Source organism: Saccoglossus kowalevskii, chromosome 4 (assembly GCF_978046115.1).
Source record: "Saccoglossus kowalevskii chromosome 4, keSacKowa6.1, whole genome shotgun sequence".
Classification (NCBI taxonomy): domain Eukaryota; kingdom Metazoa; phylum Hemichordata; class Enteropneusta; family Harrimaniidae; genus Saccoglossus; species Saccoglossus kowalevskii.
Window position 1 is genome coordinate 46,374,848 of NC_140644.1, and position 20,250 is coordinate 46,395,097.

The 20,250-nt window shown below is 35.0% G+C and overlaps 1 protein-coding gene across 1 annotated transcript in view; it reads left to right on the top strand.

Moving 5' to 3' along the window:
• The window catches only part of LOC100367722 (phosphopentomutase-like), a 177,860-nt gene that overhangs the window by 101,790 nt on the left and 55,820 nt on the right, over positions 1-20,250 (top strand). The window contains exon 11 of the mRNA XM_085498186.1: positions 2,666-2,795. Within this exon, the coding sequence (XP_085354312.1) occupies positions 2,666-2,795 (130 nt within the window). The remainder of the gene's footprint in view (positions 1-2,665; positions 2,796-20,250) is intronic.

The following is a 20,250-nucleotide window of genomic DNA, read 5'->3' on the forward strand; positions in this document are numbered from 1 at the left end:
TGAACTGTTGTAATGTGACCTGAATGCATGAACTGTTGTAATGTGACCTGAACACATGAACTGTTGTAATGTGACCTGAACACATGAACTGTTGTAATGTGACCTGAATGCATGAACTGTTGTAATGTGACCCGAATGCATGAAGTGTTGTAATGTGACCCGAATGCATGAAGTGTTGTAATGTGACCCGAATGCATGAACTGTTGTAATGTGACCCGAATGCATGAACTCAAGTGGCATGGACTGTTGCAATGTGACCTGAATGCATGAACTGTTGTAATGTGACCTGAATGCATGAACTGTTGTAATGTGACCTGAATGCATGAACTGTTGTAATGTAACCTGAATGCATGAACTGTTGTAATGTGACCTGAATGCATGAACTGTTGTAATGTGACCTGAATGCATGAACTGTTGTAATGTGACCCGAATGCATGAACTAAAGTGACATGGACTGTTGTAATGTGACCTGAATGCATGAACTGTTGTAATGTGACCTGAATGCATGAACTGTTGTAATGTAACCTGAATGCATGAACTACTGTAGAATACTTTATTTTCGCTTGGAATTTATTTTCGCTGAAGGGATGATTCCGTGAAAATAAAATCCAGCAAATATACTTTTTTATCTATATTTCACATTTAACTCATAAAAAATCAGTGAAAATATATTCCATAAAGAACGCTCAAAAAGCCTTTTCAGCGGAAATTAATTCCAGCGAAAATAAAGTATTCCACAGTATTGTAATGTGACCTGAATGCATGAACTGTTGTAATGTGACCTGAATGCATGAAATATTGTAATGTGACCCGAATGCATGAACTAAAGTGACATGGACTGTTGTAATGTGACCTGAATGCATGAACTGTTGTAATGTGACCCGAATGCATGAACTGTTGTAATGTGACCCGAATGCATGAACTAAAGTGACATGGACTGTTGTAATGTGACCCGAATGCATGAACTAAAGTGACATGGACTGTTGTAATGTGACCTGAATGCATGAACTGTTGTAATGTGACCCGAATGCATGAACTAAAGTGACATGGACTGTTGTAATGTGACCTGAATGCATGAACTATTGTAATGTGACCTGAATGCATGAAATATTGTAATGTGACCCGAATGCATGAACTCAAGTGACACATACTGTTGTAATGTGACCTGAATGCATGAACTATTGTAATGTGACCCGAATGCATGAAATATTGTAATGTGACCCGAATGCATGAACTAAAGTGACATGGACTGTTGTAATGTGACCTGAATGCATGAACTATTGTAATGTGACCTGAATGCATGAAATGTTGTAATGTGACCCGAATGCATGAACTAAAGTGACATGGACTGTTGTAATGTGACCCGAATGCATGAACTAAAGTGACATGGACTGTTGTAATGTGACCTGAATGCATGAACTGTTGTAATGTGACCCGAATGCATGAACTAAAGTGACATGGACTGTTGTAATGTGACCTGAATGCATGAACTATTGTAATGTGACCTGAATGCATGAAATATTGTAATGTGACCCGAATGCATGAACTCAAGTGACACATACTGTTGTAATGTGACCTGAATGCATGAACTATTGTAATGTGACCCGAATGCATGAACTAAAAAATCATCAAAATCAAGCATTTCTCGGCTGTTTACAAATGGTTTTTGTTCACATTAGGTATATACATTAGACATTATGGGACCTTGATGCAAATAGTTTTGTTTTTCAGATAAGATTAAAAATGGCCGACTGGTGGCCATTTTGTTTTAATGAATGTGGTTCTCGTGCCATATCTCTGACTTGCTTTGATTATGTTCAAATTTTAAATATTCATTATGCATCATGTCATATAGATTGGTTTGACGATCCTATTCAAAATGGCTGAATGGTGGCCATTTTTGTGCTAAAAAATGATCAAATATCAAGCATTTATGGATGGATTTCATTCAAACTTGTAACCCCTCGGTACATACATTAGACATTACGCCTTCCTGATGCACGTCTTTTTATTTTTCAGATCGGATTCAAAATGGCTGACTGGTGGCCATTTTGTTTTAATGATTGGGTTTCTAGAGCCATATCTCTGACATGCTTTGACTGATTATGTTCAAGTTTTATATATTCATTATACATCATTATAGATATATACATGTATTCAAAATGGCTGATTTTGTTTTAATTAATGCTGTTCCAGAGTAATATCTCTCAATATGGACAAGTACTTGTTTGACAATCAGATACAAATGTCAATCGTTTTAATGTTAAACAATCATCATAATCATATTCCTGAAATGGTTATATTCCAGCTATATTACTATAAACAAAACTATATATCTTAAATTTGATAACTAACTGCATAACATGCATGGGTTGTATTTAATGATACTATTATTGTACTTTTGGTCCAGTGGCTTATAGTATGGATTAAACATATTGTAAAGCAGATCAATATTAGCTTCTTGTTTGAAATAACTACTTTTAAACATGCCTCTAATAATCTCAGTACACATGAGTTCTTTCTAAGCTTTCCTAGGTTAAGTTATTGCACAAACAATTTTGTCCTGACGAATTGGGTAGTTCAATTTGTCAAGTCATTACTAATAATATTTAATAACTGTGCTATGTTATGCTATATGAATTTTGTATTTATATATTTTATATAGGATTCATGTATGGCACCCAGGTACTTGATAAAGATGGTATCAGTGCAGCAGTAGTCTTGGCTGAAATGGCATCCCATCTGGCAACTAACAATATAACATTAACACAACAACTAGATATTATATTCTCCAGGTGAGTCGGTGTGTTTTGCATGTACAACTAGATATTGTATTCTCCAGGTAATTCAGTGTGTTTGGCATGTACAGCTAGATATTGTATTCTCCAGGTAATTCAGTATGTTTGGCATTACAACTAGATATTGTATTCTCCAGGTAAGTCAGTGTGTTTGGTATGTACAACTAGATATTGTATTCTCCAGGTAATTCAGTGTGTTTGGCATGTACAACTAGATATTGTATTCTCCGGGTAATTCAGTATGTTTGGCATGTACAACTAGATATTGTATTCTCCAGGTAAGTCAGAATGTTTGGTATGTACAACTAGATATTGTATTCTCCAGGTAATTCAGTATGTTTGGCATGTACAACTAGATATTGTATTCTCCAGGTAATTCTGTGTGTTTGGCATTACAACTAGATATTGTATTCTCCAGGTAATTCAGTGTGTTTGGTATGTACAACTAGATATTGTATATTCCAGGTAATTCAGTGTGTTTGGTATGTACAACTAGATATTGTATTCTCCAGGTAATTCAGTGTGTTTGGTATGTACAACTAGATATTGTATTCTCCAGGTAATTCAGTATGTTTGGCATTACAACTAGATATTGTATTCTCCAGGTAAGTCAGTGTGTTTGGTATGTACAACTAGATATTGTATTCTCCAGGTAATTCAGTGTGTTTGGCATGTACAACTAGATATTGTATTCTCCGGGTAATTCAGTATGTTTGGCATGTACAACTAGATATTGTATTCTCCAGGTAAGTCAGAATGTTTGGTATGTACAACTAGATATTGTATTCTCCAGGTAATTCAGTGTGTTTGGCATGTACAGCTAGATATTGTATTCTCCAGGTAATTCAGTATGTTTGGCATGTACAACTAGATATTGTATTCTCCAGGTAAGTCAGAATGTTTGGTATGTACAACTAGATATTGTATTCTCCAGGTAATTCAGTGTGTTTGGCATGTACAACTAGATATTGTATTCTCCGGGTAATTCAGTGTGTTTGGTATGTACAACTAGATATTGTATTCTCCAGGTAATTCAGTGTGTTTGGCATGTACAACTAGATATTGTATTCTCAAGGTAATTCAGTGTGTTTGGTATGTACAACTAGATATTCTATTCTCCGGGTAATTCAGTATGTTTGGCATTACAACTAGATATTGTATTCTCCAGGTAATTCAGTGTGTTTGGCATGTACAACTAGATATTGTATTCTCCAGGTAATTCAGTGTGTTTGGCATGTACAACTAGATATTGTATTCTCCAGGTAATTCAGTGTGTTTGGCATTACAACTAGATATTGTATTCTCAAGGTAATTCAGTGTGTTTGGTATGTACAACTAGATATTCTATTCTCCGGGTAATTCAGTATGTTTGGCATTACAACTAGATATTGTATTCTCCAGGTAATTCAGTATGTTTGGCATTACAACTAGATATTGTATTCTCCAGGTAATTCAGTATGTTTGGCATTACAACTAGATATTGTATTCTCCAGGTAATTCAGTATGTTTGGCATTACAACTAGATATTGTATTTTCCAGGTAAGTCAGTGTGTTTGGCATGTACAACTAGATATTGTATTTTCCAGGTAATTCAGTATGTTTGGCATGTACAACTAGATATTGTATTCTCCAGGTAAGTCAGTGTGTTTGGCATGTACAACTAGATATTGTATTCTCCAGGTAATTCAGTGTGTTTGGCATGTACAACTAGATATTGTATTCTCCAGGTAATTCAGTGTGTTTGGCATGTACAACTAGATATTGTATTCTCCAGATAATTCAGTATGTTTGGCATGTACAACTAGATATTGTATTCTCCAGGTAATTCAGTATGTTTGGCATGTACAACTAGATATTGTATTCTCCAGGTAATTCTGTGTGTTTGGCATGTACAACTAGATATTGTATTCTCCAGGTAATTCAGTATGTTTGGCATGTACAACTAGATATTGTATTCTCCAGGTAATTCAGTATGTTTGGCATGTACAACTAGATATTGTATTCTCCAGGTAATTCTGTGTGTTTGGCATGTACAACTAGATATTGTATTCTCCAGGTAATTCAGTATGTTTGGCATGTACAACTAGATACTGTATTCTCCAGGTAATTCAGTATGTTTGGCATGTACAACTAGATATTGTATTCTCCAGGTAATTCAGTATGTTTGGCATGTACAACTAGATATTGTATTCTCCAGGTAATTCAGTGTGTTTGGCATGTACAACTAGATATTGTATTCTCCAGGTAATTCAGTGTGTTTGGCATGTACAACTAGATATTGTATTCTCCAGGTAATTCAGTATGTTTGGCATGTACAACTAGATATTGTATTCTCCAGGTAATTCAGTATGTTTGGCATGTACAACTAGATATTGTATTCTCCAGGTAAGTCAGTGTGTTTGGCATGTACAACTAGATATTGTATTCTCCAGGTAATTCAGTATATTTGGCATTACAACTAGATATTGTATTCTCCAGGTAATTCAGTGTGTTTGGTATGTACAACTAGATATTGTATTTTCCAGGTAATTCAGTATGTTTGGCATGTACAACTAGATATTGTATTCTCCAGGTAATTCTGTGTGTTTGGCATTACAACTAGATATTGTATTCTCCAGGTAATTCAGTGTGTTTGGTATGTACAACTAGATATTGTATTTTCCAGGTAATTCAGTGTGTTTGGTATGTACAACTAGATATTGTATTCTCCGGGTAATTCAGTGTGTTTGGTATGTACAACTAGATATTGTATTTTCCAGGTAATTCAGTATGTTTGGCATTACAACTAGATATTGTATTCTCCAGGTAATTCAGTGTGTTTGGTATGTACAACTAGATATTGTATTCTCCAGGTAATTCAGTATGTTTGGCATGTACAACTAGATATTGTATTCTCCAGGTAATTCAGTGTGTTTGGTATGTACAACTAGATATTGTATTCTCCAGGTAATTCAGTGTGTTTGGTATGTACAACTAGATATTGTATTTTCCAGGTAATTCAGTATGTTTGGCATGTACAACTAGATATTGTATTCTCCAGGTAATTCAGTGTGTTTGGTATGTACAACTAGATATTGTATTCTCCAGGTAATTCAGTATGTTTGGCATGTACACCTAGATATTGTATTCTCCAGGTAATTCAGTATGTTTGGCATGTACAACTAGATATTGTATTCTCCAGGTAATTCAGTATGTTTGGCATGTGCAACTAGATAGTGTATTCTCCAGGTAATTCAGTGTGTTTGGCATGTACAACTAGATATTGTATTTTCCAGGTAATTCAGTATGTTTGGCATGTACAACTAGATATTGTATTCTCCAGGTAATTCAGTGTGTTTGACATTACAACTAGATATTGTATTCTCCAGGTAATTCAGTATGTTTGGCATGTAGAACTAGATATTGTATTTTCCAGGTAATTCAGTATGTTTGGCATTACAACTAGATATTGTATTCTCCAGGTAATTCAGTGTGTTTGGCATGTACAACTAGATACTGTATTCTCCAGGTAATTCAGTATGTTTGGTATGTACAACTAGATATTGTATTTTCCAGGTAATTCAGTATGTTTGGCATGTACAACTAGATATTGTATTCTCCAGGTAATTCTGTGTGTTTGGCATTACAACTAGATATTGTATTCTCCAGGTAATTCAGTGTGTTTGGTATGTACAACTAGATATTGTATATTCCAGGTAATTCAGTGTGTTTGGTATGTACAACTAGATATTGTATTCTCCAGGTAATTCAGTGTGTTTGGTATGTACAACTAGATATTGTATTCTCCAGGTAATTCAGTATGTTTGGCATGTACAACTAGATATTGTATTCTCCAGGTAATTCAGTATGTTTGGCATGTACAACTAGATACTGTATTCTCCAGGTAATTCAGTATGTTTGGCATGTACAACTAGATATTGTATTCTCCAGGTAAGTCAGTATGTTTGGCATGTACAACTAGATATTGTATTCTCCAGGTAATTCAGTGTGTTTGGCATGTACAACTAGATATTGTATTCTCCAGGTAATTCAGTGTGTTTGGCATGTACAACTAGATATTGTATTCTCCAGGTAATTCAGTATGTTTGGCATGTACAACTAGATATTGTATTCTCCAGGTAAGTCAGTGTGTTTGGCATGTACAACTAGATATTGTATTCTCCAGGTAATTCAGTATGTTTGGCATTACAACTAGATATTGTATTCTCCAGGTAATTCAGTGTGTTTGGTATGTACAACTAGATATTGTATTTTCCAGGTAATTCAGTATGTTTGGCATGTACAACTAGATATTGTATTCTCCAGGTAATTCTGTGTGTTTGGCATTACAACTAGATATTGTATTCTCCAGGTAATTCAGTGTGTTTGGTATGTACAACTAGATATTGTATTTTCCAGGTAATTCAGTGTGTTTGGTATGTACAACTAGATATTGTATTCTCCGGGTAATTCAGTGTGTTTGGTATGTACAACTAGATATTGTATTTTCCAGGTAATTCAGTGTGTTTGGCATTACAACTAGATATTGTATTCTCCAGGTAATTCAGTGTGTTTGGTATGTACAACTAGATATTGTATTTTCCAGGTAATTCAGTGTGTTTGGTATGTACAACTAGATATTGTATTCTCCAGGTAATTCAGTATGTTTGGCATTACAACTAGATATTGTATTTTCCAGGTAATTCAGTATGTTTGGCATGTACAACTAGATACTGTATTCTCCAGGTAATTCAGTGTGTTTGGCATTACAACTAGATATTGTATTCTCCAGGTAATTCAGTGTGTTTGGTATGTACAACTAGATATTGTATTTTCCAGGTATTTCAGTGTGTTTGGTATGTACAACTAGATATTGTATTCTCCAGGTAATTCAGTGTGTTTGGTATGTACAACTAGATATTGTATTTTCAAGGTAATTCAGTGTGTTTGGCATTACAACTAGATATTGTATTCTCCAGGTAATTCAGTGTGTTTGGTATGTACAACTAGATATTGTATTTTCCAGGTAATTCAGTGTGTTTGGCATTACAACTAGATATTGTATTCTCCAGGTAATTCAGTATGTTTGGCATGTACAACTAGATATTGTATTCTCCAGGTAATTCAGTGTGTTTGGCATGTACAACTAGTTATTGTATTCTCAAGGTAATTCAGTGTGTTTGGTATGTACAACTAGATATTCTATTCTCCGGGTAATTAAGTATGTTTGGCATGTACAACTAGATATTGTATTCTCCAGGTAATTCAGTGTGTTTGGCATGTGCAACTAGTTATTGTATTCTCAAGGTAATTCAGTATGTTTGGCATGTACAACTAGATATTGTATTCTCCAGGTAATTCAGTGTGTTTGGCATGTACAACTAGATATTGTATTCTCCAGGTAATTCAGTATGTTTGGCATGTACAACTAGATAGTGTATTCTCCAGGTAAGTCAGTGTGTTTGGTATGTACAACTAGATATTGTATTCTCCAGGTAATTCAGTGTGTTTGGCATCACAACTAGATATTGTATTTTCCAGGTAATTCAGTGTGTTTGGCATTACAACTAGATATTGTATTTTCCAGGTAATTCAGTATGTTTGGCATTACAACTAGATATTGTATTCTCCAGGTAATTCAGTGTGTTTGGCATGTACAACTAGATACTGTATTCTCCAGGTAATTCAGTATGTTTGGTATGTACAACTAGATATTGTATTTTCCAGGTAATTCAGTATGTTTGGCATGTACAACTAGATATTGTATTCTCCAGGTAATTCTGTGTGTTTGGCATTACAACTAGATATTGTATTCTCCAGGTAATTCAGTGTGTTTGGTATGTACAACTAGATATTGTATTTTCCAGGTAATTCAGTGTGTTTGGTATGTACAACTAGATATTGTATTCTCCAGGTAATTCAGTGTGTTTGGTATGTACAACTAGATATTGTATTCTCCAGGTAATTCAGTATGTTTGGCATTACAACTAGATATTGTATATTCCAGGTAATTCAGTATGTTTGGCATGTACAACTAGATATTGTATTCTCCAGGTAATTCAGTGTGTTTGGCATTACAACTTGATATTGTATTCTCCAGGTAATTCAGTGTGTTTGGTATGTACAACTAGATATTGTATTTTCCAGGTAATTCAGTGTGTTTGGTATGTACAACTAGATATTGTATTCTCCAGGTAATTCAGTGTGTTTGGTATGTACAACTAGATATTGTATTTTCCAGGTAATTCAGTGTGTTTGGCATTACAACTAGATATTGTATTCTCCAGGTAATTCAGTGTGTTTGGTATGTACAACTAGATATTGTATTTTCCAGGTAATTCAGTGTGTTTGGCATTACAACTAGATATTGTATTCTCCAGGTAATTCAGTATGTTTGGCATGTACAACTAGATATTGTATTCTCCAGGTAATTCAGTATGTTTGGCATGTACAACTAGATATTGTATTCTCCAGGTAATTCAGTGTGTTTGGCATGTACAACTAGTTATTGTATTCTCAAGGTAATTCAGTGTGTTTGGTATGTACAACTAGATATTCTATTCTCCGGGTAATTAAGTATGTTTGGCATGTACAACTAGATATTGTATTCTCCGGGTAATTCAGTGTGTTTGGCATGTACAACTAGTTATTGTATTCTCAAGGTAATTCAGTATGTTTGGCATGTACAACTAGATATTGTATTCTCCAGGTAAGTCAGTGTGTTTGGTATGTACAACTAGATATTGTATTCTCCAGGTAATTCAGTGTGTTTGGCATCACAACTAGATATTGTATTCTCCAGGTAATTCAGTGTGTTTGGTATGTACAACTAGATATTGTATTCTCCAGGTAATTCAGTGTGTTTGGTATGTACAACTAGATATTGTATTCTCCAGGTAATTCAGTGTGTTTGGCATCACAACTAGATATTGTATTCTCCAGGTAATTCAGTGTGTTTGGTATGTACAACTAGATATTGTATTCTCCAGGTAATTCAGTATGTTTGGCATGTACAACTAGATATTGTATTCTCCAGGTAATTCAGTGTGTTTGGCATGTACAACTAGATATTGTATTCTCCAGGTAAGTCAGTGTGTTTGGCATCACAACTAGGTATTGTTATTTCTCCAGGTAATTCAGTGTGTTTGCCATGTACAACTAGATATTATATTCTCCAGGTAATTCAGTAAGTTTGGCATGTACAACTAGATATTGTATTCTCCAGGTAATTAAGTATGTTTGGCATGTACAACTAGATATTGTATTCTCCAGGTAATTCAGTGCGTTTGGCATCACAACTAGATATTGTATTCTCCAGGTAATTCTGTGTGTTTGGTATGTACAACTAGATATTGTATTTTCCAGGTAATTCAGTATGTTTGGCATGTACAACTAGATATTGTATTCTCCAGGTAAGTCAGTGTGTTTGGCATGTGCAACTAGATATTGTATTCTCCAGGTAATTCAGTATGTTTGGCATGTACAACTAGATATTGTATTCTCCAGGTAATTCAGTATGTTTGGCATGTACAACTAGATACTGTATTCTCCAGGTAATTCAGTGTGTTTGGCATGTACAACTAGATACTGTATTCTCCAGGTAATTCAGTGTGTTTGGCATGTACAACTAGATATTGTATTCTCCAGGTAATTCTGTGTGTTTGGCATTACAACTAGATATTGTATTCTCCAGGTAATTCAGTGTGTTTGGCATGTGCAACTAGATATTGTATTCTCCAGGTAATTCAGTATGTTTGGCATGTACAACTAGATATTGTATTCTCCAGGTAATTCAGTATGTTTGGCATGTACAACTAGATACTGTATTCTCCAGGTAATTCAGTGTGTTTGGCATGTACAACTAGATACTGTATTCTCCAGGTAATTCAGTGTGTTTGGCATGTACAACTAGATATTGTATTCTCCAGGTAATTCTGTGTGTTTGGCATTACAACTAGATATTGTATTCTCCAGGTAATTCAGTGTGTTTGGCATGTACAACTAGATATTGTATTCTCCAGGTAATTCAGTATGTTTGGCATGTACAACTAGATATTGTATTCTCCAGGTAATTCAGTGTGTTTGGCATGTACAACTAGATATTGTATTCTCCAGGTAATTCAGTGTGTTTGGCATCACAACTAGATATTGTATTCTCCAGGTAATTCAGTGTGTTTGGCATTACATCTAGATATTGTATTCTCCAGGTCATTCAGTGTGTTTGGCATGTACAACTAGATATTGTATTCTCCAGGTAATTCAGTGTGTTTGGCATGTACAACTAGATATTGTATTCTCCAGGTAATTCAGTGTGTTTGGCATTACAACTAGATATTGTATTCTCCAGGTAATTCAGTGTGTTTGGCATTACATCTAGATATTGTATTCTCCAGGTCATTCAGTGTGTTTGGCATGTACAACTAGATATTGTATTCTCTAGGTAATTCAGTGTGTTTGGCATTACAACTAGATATTGTATTCTCCAGGTAATTCAGTGTGTTTGGCATGTACAACTAGATATTGTATTTTCCAGGTAATTCAGTATGTTTGGCATGTACAACTAGATATTGTATTCTCCAGGTAATTCAGTATGTTTGGCATTACAACTAGATATTATATTCTCCAGGTAATTCAGTGTGTTTGGCATGTACAACTAGATATTCTATTCTCCAGGTAATTCAGTGTGTTTGGCATTACAACTAGATATTGTATTCTCCAGGTAATTCAGTGCATGTGTTTGGCATTACAACTAGATAATGTATTCTCCAGGTAATTCAGTATGTTTGGCATCACAACTAGATATTGTATTCTCCAGGTAATTCAGTGTGTTTGGCATTACAACTAGATATTGTTTTCTCCAGGTAATTCAGTGTGTTTGGCATTACAACTAGATATTGTATTCTCCAGGTAATTCAGAATGTTTGGCATGTACAACTAGATATTGTATTCTCCAGGTAATTCAGTGTGTTTGGCATGTACAACTAGATATTGTATTCTCCAGGTAATTCAGTGTGTTTGGTATGTACAACTAGATATTGTATTCTCCAGGTAATTCAGTGTGTTTTGCATTATAACTAGATATTGTATTCGCCAGGTAATTCAGTGTGTTTGGCATTACAACTGCATATTGTATTCTCCATGTAATTCAGTGTGTTTGGCATGTACAACTATATATTGTATTCTCGAGGTAATTCAGTGCGTTTGGCATCACAACTAGATATTGTATTCTCCAGGTAATTCTGTGTGTTTGGTATGTACAACTAGATATTGTATTTTCCAGGTAATTCAGTATGTTTGGCATGTACAACTAGATATTGTATTCTCCAGGTAAGTCAGTGTGTTTGGCATGTGCAACTAGATATTGTATTCTCCAGGTAATTCAGTATGTTTGGCATGTACAACTAGATATTGTATTCTCCAGGTAATTCAGTATGTTTGGCATGTACAACTAGATACTGTATTCTCCAGGTAATTCAGTGTGTTTGGCATGTACAACTAGATACTGTATTCTCCAGGTAATTCAGTGTGTTTGGTATGTACAACTAGATACTGTATTCTCCAGGTAATTCAGTGTGTTTGGCATGTACAACTAGATATTGTATTCTCCAGGTAATTCTGTGTGTTTGGCATTACAACTAGATATTGTATTCTCCAGGTAATTCAGTGTGTTTGGCATGTGCAACTAGATATTGTATTCTCCAGGTAATTCAGTATGTTTGGCATGTACAACTAGATATTGTATTCTCCAGGTAATTCAGTATGTTTGGCATGTACAACTAGATACTGTATTCTCCAGGTAATTCAGTGTGTTTGGCATGTACAACTAGATACTGTATTCTCCAGGTAATTCAGTGTGTTTGGCATGTACAACTAGATATTGTATTCTCCAGGTAATTCTGTGTGTTTGGCATTACAACTAGATATTGTATTCTCCAGGTAATTCAGTGTGTTTGGCATGTACAACTAGATATTGTATTCTCCAGGTAATTCAGTATGTTTGGCATGTACAACTAGATATTGTATTCTCCAGGTAATTCAGTGTGTTTGGCATGTACAACTAGATATTGTATTCTCCAGGTAATTCAGTGTGTTTGGCATCACAACTAGATATTGTATTCTCCAGGTAATTCAGTGTGTTTGGCATTACATCTAGATATTGTATTCTCCAGGTCATTCAGTGTGTTTGGCATGTACAACTAGATATTGTATTCTCCAGGTAATTCAGTGTGTTTGGCATGTACAACTAGATATTGTATTCTCCAGGTAATTCAGTGTGTTTGGCATTACAACTAGATATTGTATTCTCCAGGTAATTCAGTGTGTTTGGCATTACATCTAGATATTGTATTCTCCAGGTCATTCAGTGTGTTTGGCATGTACAACTAGATATTGTATTCTCTAGGTAATTCAGTGTGTTTGGCATTACAACTAGATATTGTATTCTCCAGGTAATTCAGTGTGTTTGGCATGTACAACTAGATATTGTATTTTCCAGGTAATTCAGTATGTTTGGCATGTACAACTAGATATTGTATTCTCCAGGTAATTCAGTATGTTTGGCATTACAACTAGATATTATATTCTCCAGGTAATTCAGTGTGTTTGGCATGTACAACTAGATATTCTATTCTCCAGGTAATTCAGTGTGTTTGGCATTACAACTAGATATTGTATTCTCCAGGTAATTCAGTGCATGTGTTTGGCATTACAACTAGATAATGTATTCTCCAGGTAATTCAGTATGTTTGGCATCACAACTAGATATTGTATTCTCCAGGTAATTCAGTGTGTTTGGCATTACAACTAGATATTGTTTTCTCCAGGTAATTCAGTGTGTTTGGCATTACAACTAGATATTGTATTCTCCAGGTAATTCAGAATGTTTGGCATGTACAACTAGATATTGTATTCTCCAGGTAATTCAGTGTGTTTGGCATGTACAACTAGATATTGTATTCTCCAGGTAATTCAGTGTGTTTGGTATGTACAACTAGATATTGTATTCTCCAGGTAATTCAGTGTGTTTTGCATTATAACTAGATATTGTATTCGCCAGGTAATTCAGTGTGTTTGGCATTACAACTGCATATTGTATTCTCCATGTAATTCAGTGTGTTTGGCATGTACAACTATATATTGTATTCTCGAGGTAATTCAGTGCGTTTGGCATCACAACTAGATATTGTATTCTCCAGGCAATTCTGTGTGTTTGGTATGTACAACTAGATATTGTATTTTCCAGGTAATTCAGTATGTTTGGCATGTACAACTAGATATTGTATTCTCCAGGTAATTCAGTATGTTTGGCATTACAACTAGATATTATATTCTCCAGGTAATTCAGTGTGTTTGGTATGTACAACTAGATATTGTATTCTCCAGGTAATTCAGTGTGTTTGGTATGTACAACTAGATATTGTATTCTCCAGGTAATTCAGTGTGTTTGGCATCACAACTAGATATTGTATTCTCCAGGTAATTCAGTGTGTTTGGTATGTACAACTAGATATTGTATTCTCCAGGTAATTCAGTATGTTTGGCATGTACAACTAGATATTGTATTCTCCAGGTAATTCAGTGTGTTTGGCATGTACAACTAGATATTGTATTCTCCAGGTAAGTCAGTGTGTTTGGCATCACAACTAGGTATTGTTATTTCTCCAGGTAATTCAGTGTGTTTGCCATGTACAACTAGATATTATATTCTCCAGGTAATTCAGTAAGTTTGGCATGTACAACTAGATATTGTATTCTCCAGGTAATTAAGTATGTTTGGCATGTACAACTAGATATTGTATTCTCCAGGTAATTCAGTGCGTTTGGCATCACAACTAGATATTGTATTCTCCAGGTAATTCTGTGTGTTTGGTATGTACAACTAGATATTGTATTTTCCAGGTAATTCAGTATGTTTGGCATGTACAACTAGATATTGTATTCTCCAGGTAAGTCAGTGTGTTTGGCATGTGCAACTAGATATTGTATTCTCCAGGTAATTCAGTATGTTTGGCATGTACAACTAGATATTGTATTCTCCAGGTAATTCAGTATGTTTGGCATGTACAACTAGATACTGTATTCTCCAGGTAATTCAGTGTGTTTGGCATGTACAACTAGATACTGTATTCTCCAGGTAATTCAGTGTGTTTGGCATGTACAACTAGATATTGTATTCTCCAGGTAATTCTGTGTGTTTGGCATTACAACTAGATATTGTATTCTCCAGGTAATTCAGTGTGTTTGGCATGTGCAACTAGATATTGTATTCTCCAGGTAATTCAGTATGTTTGGCATGTACAACTAGATATTGTATTCTCCAGGTAATTCAGTATGTTTGGCATGTACAACTAGATACTGTATTCTCCAGGTAATTCAGTGTGTTTGGCATGTACAACTAGATACTGTATTCTCCAGGTAATTCAGTGTGTTTGGCATGTACAACTAGATATTGTATTCTCCAGGTAATTCTGTGTGTTTGGCATTACAACTAGATATTGTATTCTCCAGGTAATTCAGTGTGTTTGGCATGTACAACTAGATATTGTATTCTCCAGGTAATTCAGTATGTTTGGCATGTACAACTAGATATTGTATTCTCCAGGTAATTCAGTGTGTTTGGCATGTACAACTAGATATTGTATTCTCCAGGTAATTCAGTGTGTTTGGCATCACAACTAGATATTGTATTCTCCAGGTAATTCAGTGTGTTTGGCATTACATCTAGATATTGTATTCTCCAGGTCATTCAGTGTGTTTGGCATGTACAACTAGATATTGTATTCTCCAGGTAATTCAGTGTGTTTGGCATGTACAACTAGATATTGTATTCTCCAGGTAATTCAGTGTGTTTGGCATTACAACTAGATATTGTATTCTCCAGGTAATTCAGTGTGTTTGGCATTACATCTAGATATTGTATTCTCCAGGTCATTCAGTGTGTTTGGCATGTACAACTAGATATTGTATTCTCTAGGTAATTCAGTGTGTTTGGCATTACAACTAGATATTGTATTCTCCAGGTAATTCAGTGTGTTTGGCATGTACAACTAGATATTGTATTTTCCAGGTAATTCAGTATGTTTGGCATGTACAACTAGATATTGTATTCTCCAGGTAATTCAGTATGTTTGGCATTACAACTAGATATTATATTCTCCAGGTAATTCAGTGTGTTTGGCATGTACAACTAGATATTCTATTCTCCAGGTAATTCAGTGTGTTTGGCATTACAACTAGATATTGTATTCTCCAGGTAATTCAGTGCATGTGTTTGGCATTACAACTAGATAATGTATTCTCCAGGTAATTCAGTATGTTTGGCATCACAACTAGATATTGTATTCTCCAGGTAATTCAGTGTGTTTGGCATTACAACTAGATATTGTTTTCTCCAGGTAATTCAGTGTGTTTGGCATTACAACTAGATATTGTATTCTCCAGGTAATTCAGAATGTTTGGCATGTACAACTAGATATTGTATTCTCCAGGTAATTCAGTGTGTTTGGCATGTACAACTAGATATTGTATTCTCCAGGTAATTCAGTGTGTTTGGTATGTACAACTAGATATTGTATTCTCCAGGTAATTCAGTGTGTTTTGCATTATAACTAGATATTGTATTCGCCAGGTAATTCAGTGTGTTTGGCATTACAACTGCATATTGTATTCTCCATGTAATTCAGTGTGTTTGGCATGTACAACTATATATTGTATTCTCGAGGTAATTCAGTGCGTTTGGCATCACAACTAGATATTGTATTCTCCAGGCAATTCTGTGTGTTTGGTATGTACAACTAGATATTGTATTTTCCAGGTAATTCAGTATGTTTGGCATGTACAACTAGATATTGTATTCTCCAGGTAATTCAGTATGTTTGGCATGTACAACTAGATATTGTATTCTCCAGGTAATTCAGTGTGTTTGGTATGTACAACTAGATATTGTATTCTCCAGGTAATTCAGTATGTTTGGCATGTGCAACTAGATATTGTATTCTCCAGGTAATTCAGTATGTTTGGCATGTACAACTAGATATTGTATTCTCCAGGTAATTCAGTATATTTGGCATCACAACTAGATATTGTATTCTCCAGGTAATTCAGTGTGTTTGGCATTACAACTAGATATTGTTTTCTCCAGGTAATTCAGTGTGTTTGGCATTACAACTAGATATTGTATTCTCCAGGTAATTCAGAATGTTTGGCATGTACAACTAGATATTGTATTCTCCAGGTAATTCAGTGTGTTTGGCATGTACAACTAGATATTGTATTCTCCAGGTAATTCAGTGTGTTTGGTATGTACAACTAGATATTGTATTCTCCAGGTAATTCAGTGTGTTTTGCATTATAACTAGATATTGTATTCGCCAGGTAATTCAGTGTGTTTGGCATTACAACTGCATATTGTATTCTCCATGTAATTCAGTGTGTTTGGCATGTACAACTATATATTGTATTCTCGAGGTAATTCAGTGCGTTTGGCATCACAACTAGATATTGTATTCTCCAGGCAATTCTGTGTGTTTGGTATGTACAACTAGATATTGTATTTTCCAGGTAATTCAGTATGTTTGGCATGTACAACTAGATATTGTATTCTCCAGGTAATTCAGTATGTTTGGCATGTACAACTAGATATTGTATTCTCCAGGTAATTCAGTGTGTTTGGTATGTACAACTAGATATTGTATTCTCCAGGTAATTCAGTATGTTTGGCATGTGCAACTAGATATTGTATTCTCCAGGTAATTCAGTATGTTTGGCATGTACAACTAGATATTGTATTCTCCAGGTAATTCAGTATGTTTGGCATGTACAACTAGATACTGTATTCTCCAGGTAATTCAGTGTGTTTGGCATGTACAACTAGATACTGTATTCTCCAGGTAATTCAGTGTGTTTGGCATGTACAACTAGATATTGTATTCTCCAGGTAATTCTGTGTGTTTGGCATTACAACTAGATATTGTATTCTCCAGGTAATTCAGTATGTTTGGCATGTACAACTAGATACTGTATTCTCCAGGTAATTCAGTGTGTTTGGCATGTACAACTAGATACTGTATTCTCCAGGTAATTCAGTGTGTTTGGCATGTACAACTAGATATTGTATTCTCCAGGTAATTCTGTGTGTTTGGCATTACAACTAGATATTGTATTCTCCAGGTAATTCAGTATGTTTGGCATTACAACTAGATATTATATTCTCCAGGTAATTCAGTGTGTTTGGCATGTACAACTAGATATTCTATTCTCCAGGTAATTCAGTGTGTTTGGCATTACAACTAGATATTGTATTCTCCAGGTAATTCAGTGTGTTTGGCATTACAACTAGATAATGTATTCTCCAGGTAATTCAGTATGTTTGGCATCACAACTAGATATTGTATTCTCCAGGTAATTCAGTGTGTTTGGCATTACAACTAGATATTGTTTTCTCCAGGTAATTCAGTGTGTTTGGCATTACAACTAGATATTGTATTCTCCAGGTAATTCAGAATGTTTGGCATGTACAACTAGATATTGTATTCTCCAGGTAATTCAGTGTGTTTGGCATGTACAACTAGATATTGTATTCTCCAGGTAATTCAGTGTGTTTGGTATGTACAACTAGATATTGTATTCTCCAGGTAATTCAGTATGTTTGGCATGTACAACTAGATATTGTATTCTCCAGGTAATTCAGTATGTTTGGCATGTACAACTAGATACTGTATTCTCCAGGTAATTCAGTGTGTTTGGCATGTACAACTAGATACTGTATTCTCCAGGTAATTCAGTGTGTTTGGCATGTACAACTAGATATTGTATTCTCCAGGTAATTCTGTGTGTTTGGCATTACAACTAGATATTGTATTCTCCAGGTAATTCAGTGTGTTTGGCATGTACAACTAGATATTGTATTCTCCAGGTAATTCAGTATGTTTGGCATTACAACTAGATATTATATTCTCCAGGTAATTCAGTGTGTTTGGCATGTACAACTAGATATTCTATTCTCCAGGTAATTCAGTGTGTTTGGCATCACAACTAGATATTGTATTCTCCAGGTAATTCAGTGTGTTTGGCATTACATCTAGATATTGTATTCTCCAGGTCATTCAGTGTGTTTGGCATGTACAACTAGATATTGTATTCTCCAGGTAATTCAGTGTGTTTGGCATGTACAACTAGATATTGTATTCTCCAGGTAATTCAGTGTGTTTGGCATTACAACTAGATATTGTATTCTCCAGGTAATTCAGTGTGTTTGGCATTACATCTAGATATTGTATTCTCCAGGTCATTCAGTGTGTTTGGCATGTACAACTAGATATTGTATTCTCTAGGTAATTCAGTGTGTTTGGCATTACAACTAGATATTGTATTCTCCAGGTAATTCAGTGTGTTTGGCATGTACAACTAGATATTGTATTTTCCAGGTAATTCAGTATGTTTGGCATGTACAACTAGATATTGTATTCTCCAGGTAATTCAGTATGTTTGGCATTACAACTAGATATTATATTCTCCAGGTAATTCAGTGTGTTTGGCATGTACAACTAGATATTCTATTCTCCAGGTAATTCAGTGTGTTTGGCATTACAACTAGATATTGTATTCTCCAGGTAATTCAGTGTGTTTGGCATTACAACTAGATAATGTATTCTCCAGGTAATTCAGTGTGTTTGGCATGTACAACTAGATACTGTATTCTCCAGGTAATTCAGTGTGTTTGGTATGTACAACTAGATATTGTATTCTCCAGGTAATTCAGTATGTTTGGCATGTGCAACTAGATATTGTATTCTCCAGGTAATTCAGTATGTTTGGCATGTACAACTAGATATTGTATTCTCCAGGTAATTCAGTATGTTTGGCATGTACAACTAGATACTGTATTCTCCAGGTAATTCAGTGTGTTTGGCATGTACAACTAGATACTGTATTCTCCAGGTAATTCAGTGTGTTTGGCATGTACAACTAGATATTGTATTCTCCAGGTAATTCTGTGTGTTTGGCATTACAACTAGATATTGTATTCTCCAGGTAATTCAGTATGTTTGGCATGTACAACTAGATACTGTATTCTCCAGGTAATTCAGTGTGTTTGGCATGTACAACTAGATACTGTATTCTCCAGGTAATTCAGTGTGTTTGGCATGTACAACTAGATATTGTATTCTCCAGGTAATTCTGTGTGTTTGGCATTACAACTAGATATTGTATTCTCCAGGTAATTCAGTATGTTTGGCATTACAACTAGATATTATATTCTCCAGGTAATTCAGTGTGTTTGGCATGTACAACTAGATATTCTATTCTCCAGGTAATTCAGTGTGTTTGGCATTACAACTAGATATTGTATTCTCCAGGTAATTCAGTGTGTTTGGCATTACAACTAGATAATGTATTCTCCAGGTAATTCAGTATGTTTGGCATCACAACTAGATATTGTATTCTCCAGGTAATTCAGTGTGTTTGGCATTAC